Here is a 17,902-nt window from a genome sequence, read left to right as displayed (position 1 = left end):
TTTAGTGTGGAGGCCCAAAAAATGTGCCTCATATTGAAGAAGAGGGTTTAGCAATATTTTTAGAGGGGTAATTTTATATGTGAATCATTGTTTTTATCCCTTTTTATACATTATAAAATTGTATTTGCTTTTGCAGCTGCTAATTGACATTGAGTAATACTGCTTAGCGTACTTGTTGCTAAAATATCCAAGTCCTTCTCTGCTTTTATCACCAATTATATTGCATTAAGGAGGACCTGGCACATCTAATGATATGTCTGTTTTAGTGACTACTTGTATTCCCAATGAAATTCTGGATCATCTTTTCACAAGTGCTCCCTTCTTCTGCTATTTCTTTTATAGATGTATGTATGAATTGACAGCTGGGTAATAGTCTATACAGTCTGTCACTAGCAGCAGTGATTGGACAATAGCAGACTGTGGAGGGGCACACCCCTAACTGTTAACACCCAGTTAGCAATTCATTCATAAACTTCTAGTAGAATTAATAGAGGAACGGAACAACACATAAAAGAAGGTTAAACTTGATAGACATGTATTTTTTCACCCTATGTAACTAATAAGAAAAGATACTCCAGAAGTTTTATGTGGAATACAATTCATTACTAAGACAGACATGTCAAGAGAGGTGACAAGTCCTCCGTAATACTGCTATCTTACAAAGGTATTTCAGTAATATTTTACTATAAAGCTGAGTAACCTACAAAGTTTTGTCCAGCCAGAATAAACTGATTACTTTTATGGTAAGATTATTTCATCTCTAATGTTTAGAAATGCTATTTGACTATAGCAGCTGTGTCTGCCACCATCTAAAGCTGGTTATACACATTAGAGGAGATATATCAAGACTGGTGGACCTATCCGCCAGTCTTGATCTCCCTGCGATAGAGTAAGATGCGTCTGATTTGTTAAGAGGAAGAAGTCTCTTAGAAAATCAGGTGCATCTCTGCCCCGCGGTGTGCCAGAAACTGAAGTCTACGCCAGCTACAGGCTATCGTAGACTTCATCTATAACTTCCACCGTTTTCTCTTGAAAGTCATAGTAAATGTGGCAGCGGTGCAAAGTCACGCCCCCTGTCACTAAGCCACATCCCTTTTCCCAGTGGCAAGAAGCTTGAAAAGTCACAAGTTATGGTGCACAAATGCCATGCGCCATAACGTGCGACTTTTATAGGCCTTGATAAATGTTCCATTGTATGTATGTCGGCCAAACCCACCTATTTTGGTAGGACTGGTCTTTAGTAGCCTTCCGACTCTTCCCTGATGATAGTTGTTGGACATGAGGGGTTGGTCTTGTTGGACTAAAACATGCCCAATCCTTTTGTAGATAAGCCACTGCTAAATTTGGTTTATGGCGACCTACTCCCTTGAATCTATGGAGAACACATGCATTCTCATCTGCAGCAGTAGATGACAGTTATCTAATGTGTATTACCAGTCTAAAACTAATGTATAACTCGAGTTCTGTCAATACTGTAGGTCTTTCAGATTTCCTTTCTTTTATGCTATTCTGGTTTTAAAGGCAAAAAGAAATCTGATCCAGCAAAAATGTGAATGGAGTCTTAGCCTATGATCCAAGAATGGACAACCCATTTAATTAAGCAGAAGTTGTGTTCTTTAAAATAAGATTTATTTTTTTGTTCCCAGGAGACTATGTTCAGGATACAAACGATTATAAAGATGAGTTTAATGATAAAGACTTGTCTCTGGGTCAAGAAAGTGTCTGTATTAAGCCAAATTTTACTGAAAAAGTAGAAGGTGTTATGTGCCCTGATAAAGGAACATGCGGCTACCATATTTTCCTTTCCCCTAGTTGCTTTGGAAATGCTCAGGTATGTTCATATGTCTAATAAAAAATTCTGTGTCATGTGTAAGTGTATAGTTAGTACATCCACCTACTACACATGTGTTCATATAGTCTAAATCTGTAGCAACTGGCAATTCGTCAATTGGTCAACAACATTCTCTAGCACTTAAAGAGGACCTTTCACCGCTCCTAGCTTCATGCATTCCCCATGTAATAACAATTCTGGAGCATCTATTCTTATGTCTGTGTTTCTAATAGAAGTTATGAATAATTGCTAGCTGTCTGCAGTAAGGGTACAGAGGGGTGGTAGCCAGTTGGGGGGGGGGTTGTACCTGCACAGTCTGAAAATGGCAGCACTAATTGGATAGAGTGAATCTGTGCAGGTACACCCCCCTACTGGTTACCTCCCCTCTGTACCCTTACTGAAGGCTAATAGCCAGTGGCGTACCTCTAATATAGGCAGACCACGCAGCTGCTACGGGGCCCGTGGGAGGAGGGGGCCCGGAGAAGATGTAAAGCCCCACCCCCTGATTATACTACAATAACAATAGAAACTGCTTGAGTCCCTATCTGGGGCTCTGGTGGGCCCTGCTTCCCCTGATCCCAGGGCCCCTACCCCCTTACAAACTTTGTGTATGTTTCTGTGGCTGCCGTAGTTACAGACTACCCCGCTGTAAGCTGAGCTCTCTCTCCTCTGTCAGCTGAGCGCTGAACTGGCCAATCAGCGCAGCCGACAGATACAGAAACCAGAGAGAGTGAGGACTGCTGCTCCCATGTGAGACACCACGCTGGCCCTGCCTGTCTCAGTGAAGGCTGACTGCCGGACAGGGCCCGCACAGCCAGAGACTGAGTGAGTGCCAGAAGTTCATGACCTGGTTGTTGGAGGGGGGCAGTGATTCTGCCTTCCTAAGCGGCAGAGACCAGAGTTGCTTGTTTTTTTGGGAGAAAAAATAAAACACTTCTCTATATAAGCATCAGTAGCAGAGTTCATGGCAGGGGTCAACCCCTTGGAACTCTGCTTGCTGCTGTTTATATACAGGACATTGTGCCCTAGACAGAATCCCCCCCCCTCCCCATGTACTCTGCCTGGTGCACACTAAGCATCACAAGCAAGCAGAGTTAATGGCAGGGAGGGAGGTCTGCTTGGGTAAAAAAAATATATATATAATTTCTTAATTGAATTAAAAAAAATGTTCAAGGCATTTCTATACTACCGGTACTTCATTCCTTAAAATATAAGGATTTGTGTGTTGTTTTTAAATATTTATAATTTAAGAATAGGGATGACCGAACTTCTGTTTTCAAGTTTGGTGTACAAGGTTCGGATTATCTAAGAATTCTGTTATGGATTCCGCTAACACAGACCATTAGTTATGGTAGCGGAATCCATGACGGAATTCTTAGATAACCCGAACCTTGTAGACCAAACTTGAAGACACAAGTAGTTCACTCATCCCTATTTAGGAATTAATTGTAACCAGTTGGGAATAAAAAAAGAATATGCATATATACACATATATACACACACACTAGTTGAACCTGAACAATATACACGCACACTGTCCTCAATATACAGTAATTATAATAATATATATATGTATAGCGCCAATACAGAGAGGGGCATTATATGTACTGCACTGGGGGCCATTGTGTATATATATATATATATACTTCAGGGGGCATTATATATATTATACAAGGGGCACTGCAACAGGGTTTTATAAGGGGGGGCGTGGCCAAGCAGCCGAGTGAGATGGCAGCCTGAGACTGAGCTCCTGCTCCACCGAAGCGTTTCAGACCTGCTAAACCCCACCAATAATCACCCAATCAGTATCGATTCACTCCCAGACGCTTACCCTAAGCCTCCATGATGACAAGAGGCAGGAAAAGTGCGAAGCAGCAAGGAAAACTCGACTTTTTCTTTGCACATGAAAAAATTAAAGATGGCGCCGGTGGCGACGGCGCACGGAGCACGCCTGGCTCCAGCCCTGGATCATCAACGGGCCCGCGCTCACCTGCTTACATCCTGCAGACTGAGTATCCCTCCGGATCCTCCCCAGTGGAGTCTCTCCCTGCAGCAACATCACCTGGATCTCACCAGCGGACGGAGGAGACACTTCCCGCGCGCCCTGGAAACACAACTGCACAAGCATCACCGACAGCCAGTCCGGATAAACAAAGGCCGAGACACCATGGTCCCCGTGACTCCGGTGAGTGCGCATCCTCCCCCAAGGGCCAGCCAGACATGCCCTCTATACATGAAGCGCTCCAGGGCCTGCAAACAACAGACCAACCAGCTTCAGGAACCTTAATAAAGGACATGCTGCTGGCGTTTCACCACTCCATAACAGCACAAATATCACGGTCGATTGTACCGATTCAGACCACTGTCAAGGAGCTGGGGGATAAAATGGAGCATGTAGAAACAAAAATGGGAGAATTCGCTTCCTCCCATAACACTCTGATAGACTCCCATGAACTCCTTTCTATTGAGGTCACTCAGCTTAAGGCGAAGATTGCAGACATGGAGGACCGTTCCCGCCGGAACAACCTTAAGTTGCGGGGGGTCCCAGAAGAGATTACTGCACCTGAGCTGACAGCATATATTCAGAAATTGATAAAAATGCTTTTACCCAATTGTGCAGATCGAGACCTTATAATCGATAGGGCGCACAGAATTGTGAAGCCCAAACACCTGCCGGATGATATCCCAAGAGATGTACTGGCCAGGGTACACTTTTTCCACATCAAGGAACAAGTCCTCACAGCAGCGAGGAAACTGGAGGCCCTACCTACTCCATTTGCGGAGGTAAAGCTTTTTGTGGACCTCTCAGCGGCGACACTGCAACTCCGAAGGGCTTTAGCACCCATCACTACCACTCTGAGAGCACACTCCATTGCTTACAGATGGGGTTTCCCCGTCAAGCTCCTGATCCATAAGGATGGCTCCTTTGTGGTGATCCGGTCAGTGGCTGAAGGCAAAGCGACCCTCGCATCTTGGAACATCACAGTGGAACCCTTTCAGGACTCTGATGCTCCTAGACGTCATCATTCACAGGGAGAATGGCAGCTGGTGGAAAATAGGAGAAGGAAGAAAACGCAATAAAGGGGTTGAATATGATATTACCTCTGTGGAGCAATAGTCTCAAGTTCTCCACTATGGCATTTGGCAGGACTCTTCCCCCTACTGATGCCGAGGCGCATATATGTGCCTTACATACTTTCCTTTCCCCATTTTGTCCTTTCATTGGGGCAATGTTTGTTGTGACCCCTCGGTCACTTTTCAGGTTATTTGCTTTTCAGTTCTGGTTTTCTATCTCTATTTATTTTTGGCAGAGTATTATGTCTAAACTACATTTGCACTATGTGTGTTCACTGTGGTTGGATCTGCGCCTCCCTCCACTTCACTACTTCTATTGCGTCTATAGCAATACAGAATATCCATGGTACTAAAACTCAGTTCCCTAAATGTTAGGGGGCTCAATAGCCCTTATAAACGCAACCTGATGTGGAGGGAGGCCCTCTCCCTACAGTGTGACATTTTTTGCGCCCAGGAGACGCATATACTAGCCACAGATGCTGAGCGCATCAAACATAGGTGTTTTCCAGTGGTCATTCAGGCCCACTGTACCAAAAAGAAAAGGGGGGTACTGCTGGCGATTAAGAACACTGTAGCCTACTCTGCTGTGTCATCCATTGTCGACTCCGGGGGGCGGTATATTATACATATTTGCTATTTAAATAACATTCTCTACACTTTAGTAGGCCTATATGCACCTAATGCGCACTCCCAGCGCTTCCTGCAAAACTTATTCAATAAAGTCCAGTCTGTGCAACAAGGAAGGGTCCTCATGTGTGGCGATTTCAACATGGTTCCTGATGCATCTATCGATTCCTCCTCTCTTATGAGACGGAATCCCCACACACTGATGAACCTTTTGTCCAAAATGTCCCTATATGACATTTGGCGTTTACATCATGCCACGGAACGAGACTATACGTATTTCTCACCTTCTCACCTTACTTACTCCCGCATAGACTTGGTGTTAGTGGACAGAACCTCTCTTTCAAATATCACAAGATCCGAAATAGGAACAATCACATGGTCAGATCATGCCCCCATTTCGGTGATGATTTCAGAACAGTATAACCGCCCCCTGAACTCGACATGGAGAATAAATGACTATTTGCTTGCAAATTCAGATTGTCAGAAAGAAGTATCAGAGGCATTGTCTGAATACTTTCTAAATAATGTGAATTCTGTGGATAATCCTTCTATTGTTTGGACAGCACATAAGGCTTATATCAGAGGTGTCTTTATTAAGATAGGACACAAGGCCAAAAGAAAAAGAGAACTCCACACCACATACCTATTGAATAAAATCCGTGCCCTTGAAATTCTGAACAAGTCATCCCCTTCTCCTCTCTACTCAGAGGAGCTTCGCTCCCTTAGAGCACAGTTGGGGGAGCACATGCTGCATAAATATGAATTGTCCCTTAAAAAAGTCAAGGCCATGTACTATTCCCAGGCGAACAAAGCGGGGAAATTATTAGCAAATAGAATTAAAAATAGAACCCAAAACTCCCGTATTGCTTACCTCTGGAACTCCTCTAAAACCCACAAAATTTATGACCCAAAAGCGATTGCTAATAGGTTTATGACCTTCTATTCCAACCTCTATAACTTAGCGGAAAACAAAGAAGTGATCCAACCCACAGGCTGTGACATTAACAACTTTCTTGACTCCCTCTCATTACCCTCTATGTCTGAGGAGCAAAAGCTACGTACATGTCAGCCCATCACACTTGAGGAGATATTGGGTGTAATTAAAAAGCTACCTCACCACAAAAGCCCTGGACCAGATGGTCTGTCTAACTCCTATTATAAAATTTTCTCTGAACTTTTAGGCCCACATCTTCACTTGTCTTTATCAAGGATATCAATAGACGGACACATGCCTAAAGAAATGTTAGAGGCAACTATTGTCACCTTGCCAAAACCGGGCAAAGAACCAACGACCCCCCAAAACTTCCGGCCTATATCCCTCCTCAACACCGACCTAAAAATATACGCCAAGTTATTAGCTAACAGACTTGCAGCAATTATCCCATCCTTAGTAGCTCCCGACCAGGTAGGGTTTGTCCTGGGTAGACAGATTACAGACAACTCCAGGAGAGTTTTTAACCTATTAGATAGAGTTAATAGACTGAGAATGCCTGCGGTGTTTCTCACCCTGGACGCTGAGAAGGCATTCGACCGGGTGAATTGGTCGTTTGCCTTCTCGGTACTCCATAAAATGGGATTCCCTGCCGACCTGATAAGGGCCATAGAAGCACTATACAGGGGCCCCGCAGCTCGGGTATTAGCTAATGGGGTTTTGTCGGATCCCTTTAGTCTATCAAATGGCACTAGACAGGGATGTCCCCTGTCCCCGTTAATATTTATATTATCCCTGGAACCACTGGCGCAGGCTATAAGACAAGCTGAGAACATCTCTGGGGTACAAATTGGAGACAGGCAACATACTCTCTCATTATACGCAGACGATATTATCCTTTCCTTGACCAACCCTGTCCGGTCATTACAAGAAGTGAGAAAGGTTATTCAAGATTATGGCTCCCTATCATATTACAAACTCAATGAGGGAAAATCCCAAGCACTTCCCCTCTTTATCCCAAAGCAAACACTAAAGCAACTAAAAGAGCTTTACCCTTGGGACTGGCAGTCCTCTGGTGTCCAATACCTTGGAGTCCAACTCACTCCCACTATACAAAAACTATATGATGCCAACTTCCCCAGCTTCCTCCTGGAACTCCAAAAGGAGTTAGGAAATATAGCAAAATTAGAAATATCATGGCTTGGCAGGCTGGCGGCCTTCCAGCAGCATGTGCTCCCCAAACTTCTCTATCTGTTCAGGATCCTCCCACTGGAATTGCCTAAGTCCTTATTTAATACCGTGAACAAATTGCTTAATGGATTCATCTGGAAAAAAGGTCCCCCCCGCATTGCTAGGTCGGTTATGTCCAGATTTAAAAAATTTGGTGGTTTAAGCCTGCCAAACATTCACGAATATTACCTAGCTACCAGAGTACACCAACTCAAAGAGTGGTGGACCTCTGACAACCCCAAGCATTGGGTCCATATTGAGCAAACACTTGCCCCAACTCATAACTTAAAAGCTATGTTACTAGCTTCCCTTTTTGGAGACATTTCGTCATATCCCCTCCCGTATCTACTTTCCACTTCTCTAAATATTTGGAGAGAATATCATAAAAACGGTCAGGGGGTAGCAGCTTCCATAGCAAAAAAGACCCCAATAGAGGCGCTGCAATGCCTTCTTCCTGATCTCTCTTTGATAGGGTGGAAAGAGGGAGGGGTGGTAGTGGTTGCGGATCTGCTTTCTCAGTCAAGCCTGAACTCCTTTGGGAACCTGCAGAACCAATTTAAGATACATAAGAGAGATTTTTATAAATATCTGAGAATCCGTCACTTATTATCCTCTAACCCTACACTAACAGTAAATGTACACATGGAACTCCTGAATCAGTGGACCCTGAAGCAGTCCAATTGGAAAGGAGTCCGCCCACTCTACGCCTTTCTGGGCAGAAAAAATTCCTTTATTAAAACAGCTCCCATTCTGTCATGGGAACTGGAGTTGGGACGTGGTATCTCCCCAGCACAGTGGTCCATAGCTATAAATTTTGCGACCAAGAGATTGAAATGCGTATCACATTTAGAGTCATATTCAAAAACATTACTTAGGTGGTATTTTACCCCTCTGAGACTAAATAGTATTTTTCCGGGCTCGGGACTGCTGTGCTGGAGGGGATGCGGTGGCAAGGGATCCCTACTACATATACTTTGGGACTGCCCCCTATTGGGAGAATTGTGGTCTAGTGTCTTTCAACTAGTCGAAAGGGCAACAGGTCACAAGCTAAACAGAGACCCGGCTCTAGCTTTATTATTTATAGACCTTACCGAAATCCCATATAAATTCAGAACTATATCTATGCACTTGTTTTTGGCTACAAAACTAGCCATTACCAGGTACTGGAAGAGTTCAACGATCCCGAAGATACAAGAAATTATAAATGCTGTGGACACTACTAGATCCTACGAAAAAATGTTGGCCCACAAGAATTTCATGTTGGGTAGGTTTGAAACAGAATGGGCACAATGGACCAACCTCTCTCCTGAAAGTTAATTAGGATTACGTTGGACCTACATGGCTATACATGTTCAACATATGTTACACTGACAATGCTCATTAAAATCAGAGGACACACACACCACGACAGTAAGGTTAATGTAAATCTCTCTGCCTTTCTTTTCTTTTCTTATGTTCTAGTTATTTTCTATTTTCAATGTTCTTACATTTATGTCAAAAGTCTGCCTAGATTTATTATCCTGCCAGTTTTGGACACCTCAGGTAACATGATATTGCATCTCGATGTTTATACAACGCACTACCCTGCATATTGTTATTCTATGCTGTGATGTATGGATGTTATTGCACTGATTTTTTATATATTATATCTATGACTATTCTGGATAAATGGAAAATCTCAATAAAGACTTATTGAACAGGGTTTTATAAAATACTGGGGCCACTATAACTTATTACCACTAGGGGCTTTAAAGGGGAGCCTTCTTACTGCTGGGGGCACTATAGGGGGGTATTATTATTAAGTACAATTAGAGATGGGTGAATTTCCGCTTATGAAATTCGTTCACACTTTGTTTTGTGGTGAAAGGTGAATTGCATTATGGATTCCGTTATCACGGACCATAACGCAATTCTATGACGGAATGCATGATGGAATGCCTTTAGAGGCATTCCGTTATTCATTCCATCATAATAGAAGTCTATGGGCTGCAAAACGGATCCGTCCCGATTCCGTTATGCAGGAGAGGACTCTACCTCCACACTCTGTCATTGTGCCGCTCTGTGGCCTCTTGATGCTGCTGCCACTTCCACTCATAATGGAAACGGAACGGATCCATTTTGCAGCCCATAGACTTCTATTATGATGGAATGGATAACGGAATACCGGAATGCGGTATTTCGTGAGGGGCATGGCGAGTTCCTAGAATTTTTTATTTTTTGTCACAAGTTAGTGGAAAATGATGATTTTTTATTTATTTATTTTTTTCATACAAAGTCTCATATTCCACTAACTTGTGACAAAAAATAAAAACTTCCATGAACTCGCCATGCCCATCAGTGAATACCTTGGGGTCTCTTCTTTCCAAAATGGGGTCACTTGTGGGGTAGTTATACTGCCCTGGCATTCTAGGGGCCCAAATGTGTGGTAAGGAGTTTGAAATCAAATTCTGTAAAAAATGACGAGTGAAATCCGAAAGGTGCTCTTTGGAATATGGGCCCCTTTGCCCACCTAGGCTGCAAAAAAGGGTCACACATCTGGTATCTCCGTACTCAGGAGAAGTTGAGGAATGTGTTTTGGGGTGTCATTTTACATATACCCATGCTGGGTGAGAGAAATATCTTGGCAAAAGACAACTTTTCCCATTTTTTTATACAAAGTTGGCATTTGACCAAGATATTTCTCTCACCCAGCATGGGTATATGTAAAAAGACACCCCAAAACACATTCCCCAACTTCTCCTGAATACAGAGATACCACATGTGTGACACTTTTTTGCAGCCTAGGTGGGCAAAGGGGCCCATATTCCAAAGAGCACCTTTCGGATTTCACTCGTCATTTTTTACAGAATTTGATTTCAAACTCCTTACCACACATTTGGGCCCCTAGAATGCCAGGGCAGTATAACTACCCCACAAGTGACCCCATTTTGGAAAGAAGAGACCCCAAGGTATTCGCTGATGGGCATAGTGAGTTCATAGAACTTTTTATTTTTTGTCACAAGTTAGTGGAATATGAGACTTTGTAATAAAAAAATAAAAAAATAAAAAAATCATCATTTTCCGCTAACTTGTGACAAAAAATAAAAAGTTCTATGAACTCACTATGCCCATCAGTGAATACCTTAGGGTGTGTACTTCCCGAAATGGGGTCATTTGTGGGGTGTTTGTACTGTCTGGGCATTGTAGAACCTCAGGAAACATGACAGGTGCTCAGAAAGTCAGAGCTGCTTCAAAAAGCGGAAATTCACATTTTTGTACCATAGTTTGTAAACGCTATAACTTTTACCCAAACCATTTTTTTTTTACCCAAACATTTTTTTTTTATCAAAGACATGTAGGACAATAAATTTAGAGCAAAATTTATATATGGATCTTGTTTTTTTTGCAAAATTTTACAACTGAAAGTGAAAAATGTCATTTTTTTGCAAAAAAATCGTTAAATTTCGATTAATAACAAAAAAAGTAAAAATGTCAGCAGCAATGAAATACCACCAAATGAAAGCTCTATTAGTGAGAAGAAAAGGAGGCAAAATTCATTTGGGTGGTAAGTTGCATGACCGAGCAATAAATGGAGAAAGTAGTGTAGGTCAGAAGTGTAAAAAGTGGCCTGGTCTTTCAGGGTGTTTAAGCACTGGGGGCTGAGGTGGTTAAACAGGCCGATCATCGCTAATGAACATTTGTGCTCACGCTCTTCCCAAGTATTGGGCAGTTTAAAGAAGACTTTAGACCGCATGGCGAGACATTCACCAAACTTATCACAGTGGCTGTTGCTGGACAATAAATGTGGTGCATGGCTAGAGACTTTTGTCTAATTTAATACCACTTATGTTATATTGTATACCAAATTGTGCCAAAAATATGTTACATTTTGGTGCAAACTATGCCAGAATTCAGGTGTATCCCCAATAATAAATGTTATATGGGCCATAGACAGTCTGCGTTTGCTACCTAATAGTTAAAAGTAATATTGCATCTAGTAACCAAGCCCTCTCCTCCACTACCTCTCTGCTATATCAATATACATTCACCATTATATAACTACACTGATGTAATAGAAGATTCACATTTCCTTTACTTTTTGTTGATTTTTATTTATTTATAGAGAATCTGCCGTTGTAGCAGAGGAAATCTGAGCTCCATTCACAATGCTGGATCAAATAACAATCTGCAATGTTTCTTGAGGAGAACTTGTACAAATATCAGCTATGTTTGGATTGGTGTTAAGAAGAGAAATTCAGTAAGTATAGGAACGATTTCTATGCATATTTATTCCATCTTCCATTGAATGGTATTATGCATAACAATAATTATATTCAGGGGCATAGCTGGAACTGACTGGGCCCCAACAGCAAATTTTTTGTCTTTGTAATTGCCATTTTCTGACAGCCAATTATTATTATTTTTTTTCTGCCTAAAGAGCTGAAGCTTTTTTTTGGTGCATGAACTGGAGTTTTTATTGCTACCATTTTCGGGGCATGACCACTTTTTGATCACTGTTGTTCAATTTTTTGGGAGGACATGGTAACCAAAAAAATGGCGAATTGCGTGTTTTAATTTTTTTTACTTACGACGTACACCATGCATGAAAAATATTTTAATATTTTAATAGTGTAGACAGCGCTGTTCCGCCAGGTACTAGAGGTTATTATGGCACACTTACATTCCTGCACCCGATGCCAGCCCAGGACCATCCTGGCATCACATGTGTGCACATGTAAGTGTGGCAAAATAAGCACAAGTACACAGCGTGGCAGAGAGGGGAGGCTGCCATGTAAGGCATGCTATAGTGCAGGAGGCTGGCAGAGGAAGGAGTGGGAGGAGGTTGGGATGGCCTCAGCATGCAGCGGCCAGGTGGCCACCCCAGCTTCTGCCCACTCCTTCCTCTGCCGGCCTTCTGCACTATAGCATGCATGCTATAGTACAGGAGGCTAGGATGGCTGTCAGGCGGCTGAATGCTGCAGTCTGCCCTGCACACTCACAACTGTGCCCTCATGTACCTGGCCCAACTACCCATCCTCACCACCTCTCCTCTCCCAGTACCAGCTACCCTGTCCTCCCTCATGCCCGGAAACCTGCAGGTCAGGGAGGGCATTCTTTTATATGTGGCAGGGGCCAGGGCACATACCTGGCTGTATTGATGGAAGCGTTCATTGCATCCGGCACCCACAGCCTAAACTCATTAAGCACCCCTTCATTATTGAACAGAAGCCCATATTTGGAATACTTGCCAACTCTCCTGGAAAATGGAGAGACCTCCCGGGCTCCTAGGAGATTTGCAAAATCTGCTGGGCACAGCATGGAGGGCTGTTTTCTCTCAGAAAGCAAACCTCCATATACTGTAACTGGATATGGCACTGAGATTCAGTTCCATTAGATTCATCCAAAGTACCTTGAGAGGGTGGAGTGTCTCGTAAAGGGACAGAGTGACGTTTAAAAGGGGACAGGGGCCTGAAAAAGGTGCACGGCTATGAAAGAAAAAATTTGGGACTTCTAGAGTAGAGTACTCGAGCATGATATTTGCATAGTCTATATGAAAGAGGACTAGAGCTAGCCTATGCTGGTCTTCCTTTTATGAGAACAGTAGCATCACTGTCAATCCCCCACTACCAACTGACCAATAGGCCAGTATCATCTAAATCCTGAATTGCCACCAACCAACCTGCCTCCATATCCTTACTGGTGCAAGATTTGCAGAAGATTTGCACTTGAAGCTTGCTGCTGCTGTATGTAATTAAAGTTTTATGTTGTACTTAAAAAAGTAAAAACACTTTGTTATGTTTAACTTTGGCCTCATACTTCATTACTATATTTCCACTGCACTGATCCCCCATGAGCAAAGGCCTGAGGGAGTACACCAGGACACAACACTTTATTAGGGGCACTGCCATTCCTATCCCCTATGCCGGCTCCCCAGGGAGGTCGCTACAAATGCTCCCTGCTCTACAGCAGTATATAATGCCCCCCGTAGTGCCAGTATATAATGCTCCCACATAGTGCCAACCCTAGTACCAGTATATAATGCCCCCCCCCCCTGTAGTGACAGGTATATATAATGCTCTACTCACAGTGACGTCATAACAACCTGTTGAGCCACTCTACTGACTCAAAAGCTTCAGACCTAGCAGTCTGAATCCTATGATGCTGAACAGCCGCAGATCATTCAGCCCTCATTGTGCCACGCTTTATGGGTAGCAAGGTGGTGCCCTAGGCAGGTGCCTACCCTCACCTACCTGTCATCCCAGCCCTGGCTGCACCTTCAAATAGTTTGAGGCCACAGTGAGATTTCAGCCATGGGGAATGGAAGCCCTGCAGCAACCACTGAACAAGTCCATGCCTCTTTATGGAGGCATCATCCCTTTGGCCTAGTCAGCACAGCAGTGACTGGTGTACCAGTGACAGGCAGAATTTTTACAGAAAGTATATTAAAAACCTATTTGCCCTATATTATGCAGGTTGGTAGTGTTTTTGTAAACAGATCAATATCTACCTGTATCCTGGGTGGGAAGAAGCCCATGTGCAACAGGCACCTCCCCCTAGGGGCCCTCTATAACGAGACCCATGTATAGGAATGCTGAGTGGTATGTTGCGGCCTAAAATGTCTTATTGTGCGTCACGGTGCTCCTACCTGGATACCGCTGGACCCCAGGCTTTGTCTCCGAAGCAATAAATAAGGGGAATAATTGAGGGATGAAAGAATAACTGGAGTCCAGACCTTGAGATGAAGTTCAATGGCAGCTTTACTTTGCATAAACGTTCTCCAAAATGGTTTACAGGCTTTAGCATGAAACTGGCATGCAAACTCCACTCTGCTATATCTGTTTCTCTCTGACTGTGCTGTACTGACAGGCTAGCTGTATAACTCAGCTTCTTCTGTATGCTGCACTTCACTTTGCAGTCTGACTGTACATTATACCAGGGAACTTTCCTCCTGGCTCCTGAGGCTTCAAGCTTTGGCCTCCATGGCCAGCAGAGCTTAGGGTGCTCTGGCTGGCATGGGCACGTCCAGCAGAGATGTGCCCCTGCACACCCTTCCCTTAGCGGGGGGTAAGCTAGACTGAAGCTAACTGGTCCCCACCCTTCCTGCAGGAAGTAGTACTAGTCCACTTCTCTCCAGAGGGAGGTTAGAATGGAAAGCAGAGTTCCATTCTACCTAAGTACAGCTCTGCCATGTTTGCTGCCACCTGCTGGTGAACCAGGCGCATTACATGAACAGTTACATAACATTAGAAATATACAGTATGGAGGACCTGGAATAAAATGCACAAGATGACATGAGGTTAGACCTATAAAGACAGTAGCAGGGTGCAGGAGTGGTATCGCCACTCTGGGCTTTTAGGGTACTTTCACACTTGCGGCAGAGGATGACGGAACTGCCTGCCGGATCCGGCAATCCTGACGCAAATGGATGGCATTTGTCAGACAGATTCGGATGCGGATCTGTCTGACAAATGCATAAAAATACCAGATCCGTCTCTCTGGTGTCATCCGGAAAAACGGATCCGGTATTTATTTATTTTTTGCATTTTTAAACCAGATCTGTTTTGCCGGAAAACATAATCCCGGTTTCGGCACTAATACATTTCAATTGAAATTAATGTCGGATCCGGTATTCCGGCAAGTGTTCAGGATTTTTGGCCGGAGAGGGACTAAACTGATGCATCCTGAACAGAATGCTCTCCATTCAGAATGCATTAGGATAAAACTGATCAATTTTTTCCAGTATTGAGCTCCTGTGACGGAACTCAGTGCCGGAAAAGAAAAACGCTAGTGTAAAAGTACCCTTACACATGCTCCTTACAGCTCTATGGCCCAGACGTGTTTTATTCTGCCTCTGTCTCTCATAGATATATAACTGCACTGTAAAATAAAATTCTTATTTTATCTACCTGTATTTTTAACGCTGTTCACTAATTTTGTTCCAAACACAACTTATTTTAGTGCTCTCCATACGGCAATGTTGACGGAAGCACACTGAGCTATACCAATTGGGCTTGTGGACAAAATAGAAGCCATGGTGAATGGTGTGTCGCTATGAATGTACATAGTAAGTATAGATGAACATTGCTATTACCACAGTGTAATGAGCTCACAGCAGTATATTGAGCTATAGGCATGTGTTACTTATCTTTATGATCATAACATTTTCCAAATTGCCCATAAAAATTGTTGGTTATCTGTGATTTTTGTTTAAGTTGTCCAAAATAAACAAAAAAATCTGGTTTAATTATAATGCTTATAAGGTTATAATGCATGCAATGCTAATGTATCTGGAGCTACTAGAACCGCATCATTCAAAGGGTAAAATTTCTCTGTACATTAGTTTAGGGCAGTGATGTCTAACCTCTGGCACTCCAGCTGTGGTGAAACTACGACTCCCAGCATGCTCCATTCATTTCTATGGAGTTCTGAGAACAGCCAAGCAAGTGTGCATCTTGGGAGTCGTAGTATTACCACAGCTGGAGTGCCGGAGGTTAGCCATCACAGGTTTAGGCCTCTTTCCTACGGGCGTGTGCGCCCCGTTGCCGTATTGCGGACCGCATTTGAGGATCCGCAATACACGGGCGCTGTTCCGTGGGCATTCCGCATCACGGATGCGGACTCATTCACTTCAATGGGTCCGCAAATCCAGAGATGCGGAATGGTGCAGAACGGAACCCTACGGAAGCACTACGTGGTGCTTCCGTGGGGTTTCGTCCCGTACTTCCGTTCCGCAAAAAGATAGAACATGTCCTATCTTTTTGCGGAACAGCCGGATCGCGGACCCATTCAAGTGAATGGGTCCGCGATCCGCTGCAGCTGCCCCACGGACTGTGCTCGTTCATTGCGGCCCTTTTTTTTGCGGGCCGCAGCACGACCACGGGGCGCACACGCCCGTGGGAAAGAGGCCTCAGGCCAACAACTGTGCATATGTTACTGGTAATGGATTGTCCTATGGATGTGCAGCGGACTTTACCTTGTGAGAGGGTGAAATCGGTTCTGAAAATCTGCTTTTCCATAAGATAGTTTGAAAATCCACACCACGCGCATTTTTCCATGCAGATTTATTTTCTACTATGTGTGGATAAGTAACTTGCGACTTTTCCCCGCTGACGCCAGGTCTAAAAACTGGGGTGTCGTGTGGGCGAGAGGGGAACGACTGACAGGCCCGTCTCATTCATCATTTTCTACGCCTGTTTTAGGCATAGAAAATGGTCTAAATGTAAGACAGCAAGGAAGCTGTAAATAAGGGGACTGTGGTATTTAGCATCCTAGATGAGTTATGTAGCGTGATTTGTTCTAGTCATCAGTGCAAGCCTAGACAATGCTGCTCCTACAGTGTCATGTACACAGCTCCCATGCAGATCTGAGTATCAACATGGTTATAGACTAGAAACAAACCATGAGTCTACTGTCTTCTAACCTTAATCCTAACCCTTTTATCTACCTTGCAGACGGCCAGTGGTTCAGTTTGGAGTGCAGTACTCGATTGCCATTTGTCTGCACTTTTTGAGAATGAACCCCCCAGCTCATGCCCCTTTATACACCAGCTTTGAATAATAGTAACTCTGAAGACGTATAAAGAAATGGTTTGCCATGCACTGGTGTTGGTTTAGCAGTGAAATCTTGGAATACAACAGTCCCTGGACTCTCATAATTGTTCCATAACCATGCTCCAACAACCTACTTTTCTGCTATGTAGCTTATAATAAAAGTTTTATACATGTTCATGCTAATGGATTTGTCGTTACTCCCTTTATTATTGTATAATATTAATGGCTGACATTAGACTATTTTGTTTGGCTTTGGAGTCAAGACTGGCAGCCATCTGTGCTGGAACCTCAAAGATATCTTTATCAGGTATCTTTTCTGACCTTTCCATTAACAGGTCCTTTCAGCTGGGGTAAATACTAATGTTACTACAAGGGGGAATTACAGAATGCCCCACACATCTGGTACTCAGGACCGTCTTTAACCGCTTGCCGTCACACTAACGCCGAAAGGCGTGAGTGCGGCGGCTCTCTCAGGTCACACTAACGCCGAAAGGCGTCATCTCGTGAGACCCGAGATTTCCTGTGAACGCGCGCTCACAGGAGCGCGCGTTCACTGGATCGCGATGTTCATAAGTTCATCCACAGCCTGCCGGCAGCGATCATTGGCTGGCAGGCTGTAGATTTTTAAAAGATCCAATCAAAGAGGTATGTCAGACGCTATTTTGTAAATAGCGTCTG

At 43.7% G+C, this 17,902-nt stretch overlaps 1 protein-coding gene across 1 annotated transcript; it reads left to right on the top strand.

The window, feature by feature from the left end:
- Positions 1-1,199: 1,199 nt before the first annotated feature.
- LOC121005599 (bone marrow proteoglycan-like) lies at positions 1,200-17,407 on the top strand. The gene is made up of 5 exons (XM_040438378.1): positions 1,200-1,224; positions 1,647-1,831; positions 11,797-11,931; positions 15,633-15,738; positions 17,126-17,407. The coding sequence occupies exons 1-5, from the start codon at positions 1,200-1,202 to the stop codon at positions 17,182-17,184; spliced, it is 510 nt and encodes a 169-aa protein (XP_040294312.1). The 3' UTR covers positions 17,185-17,407.
- The last annotated feature ends 495 nt before the right edge of the window (positions 17,408-17,902 follow it).

Source organism: Bufo bufo, chromosome 6 (assembly GCF_905171765.1).
Source record: "Bufo bufo chromosome 6, aBufBuf1.1, whole genome shotgun sequence".
NCBI classification, from domain to species: domain Eukaryota; kingdom Metazoa; phylum Chordata; class Amphibia; order Anura; family Bufonidae; genus Bufo; species Bufo bufo.
This window is presented reverse-complemented; position numbering and strand designations above follow the sequence as displayed.

What these genes read in the sequence shown, in the direction of transcription:
- LOC121005599 (XM_040438378.1), top strand. Translation starts at nt 1,200, where the DNA reads ATGTCGGCCAAACCCACCTATTTTG. An exon ending in GGCCAAACCCACCTATTTTG is followed by an intron (nt 1,225 to 1,646) that starts GTAGGACTGGTC and finishes TTTTGTTCCCAG; the next exon opens with GAGACTATGTTCAGGATACA. An exon ending in GTTGCTTTGGAAATGCTCAG is followed by an intron (nt 1,832 to 11,796) that starts GTATGTTCATAT and finishes ATTTATTTATAG; the next exon opens with AGAATCTGCCGTTGTAGCAG.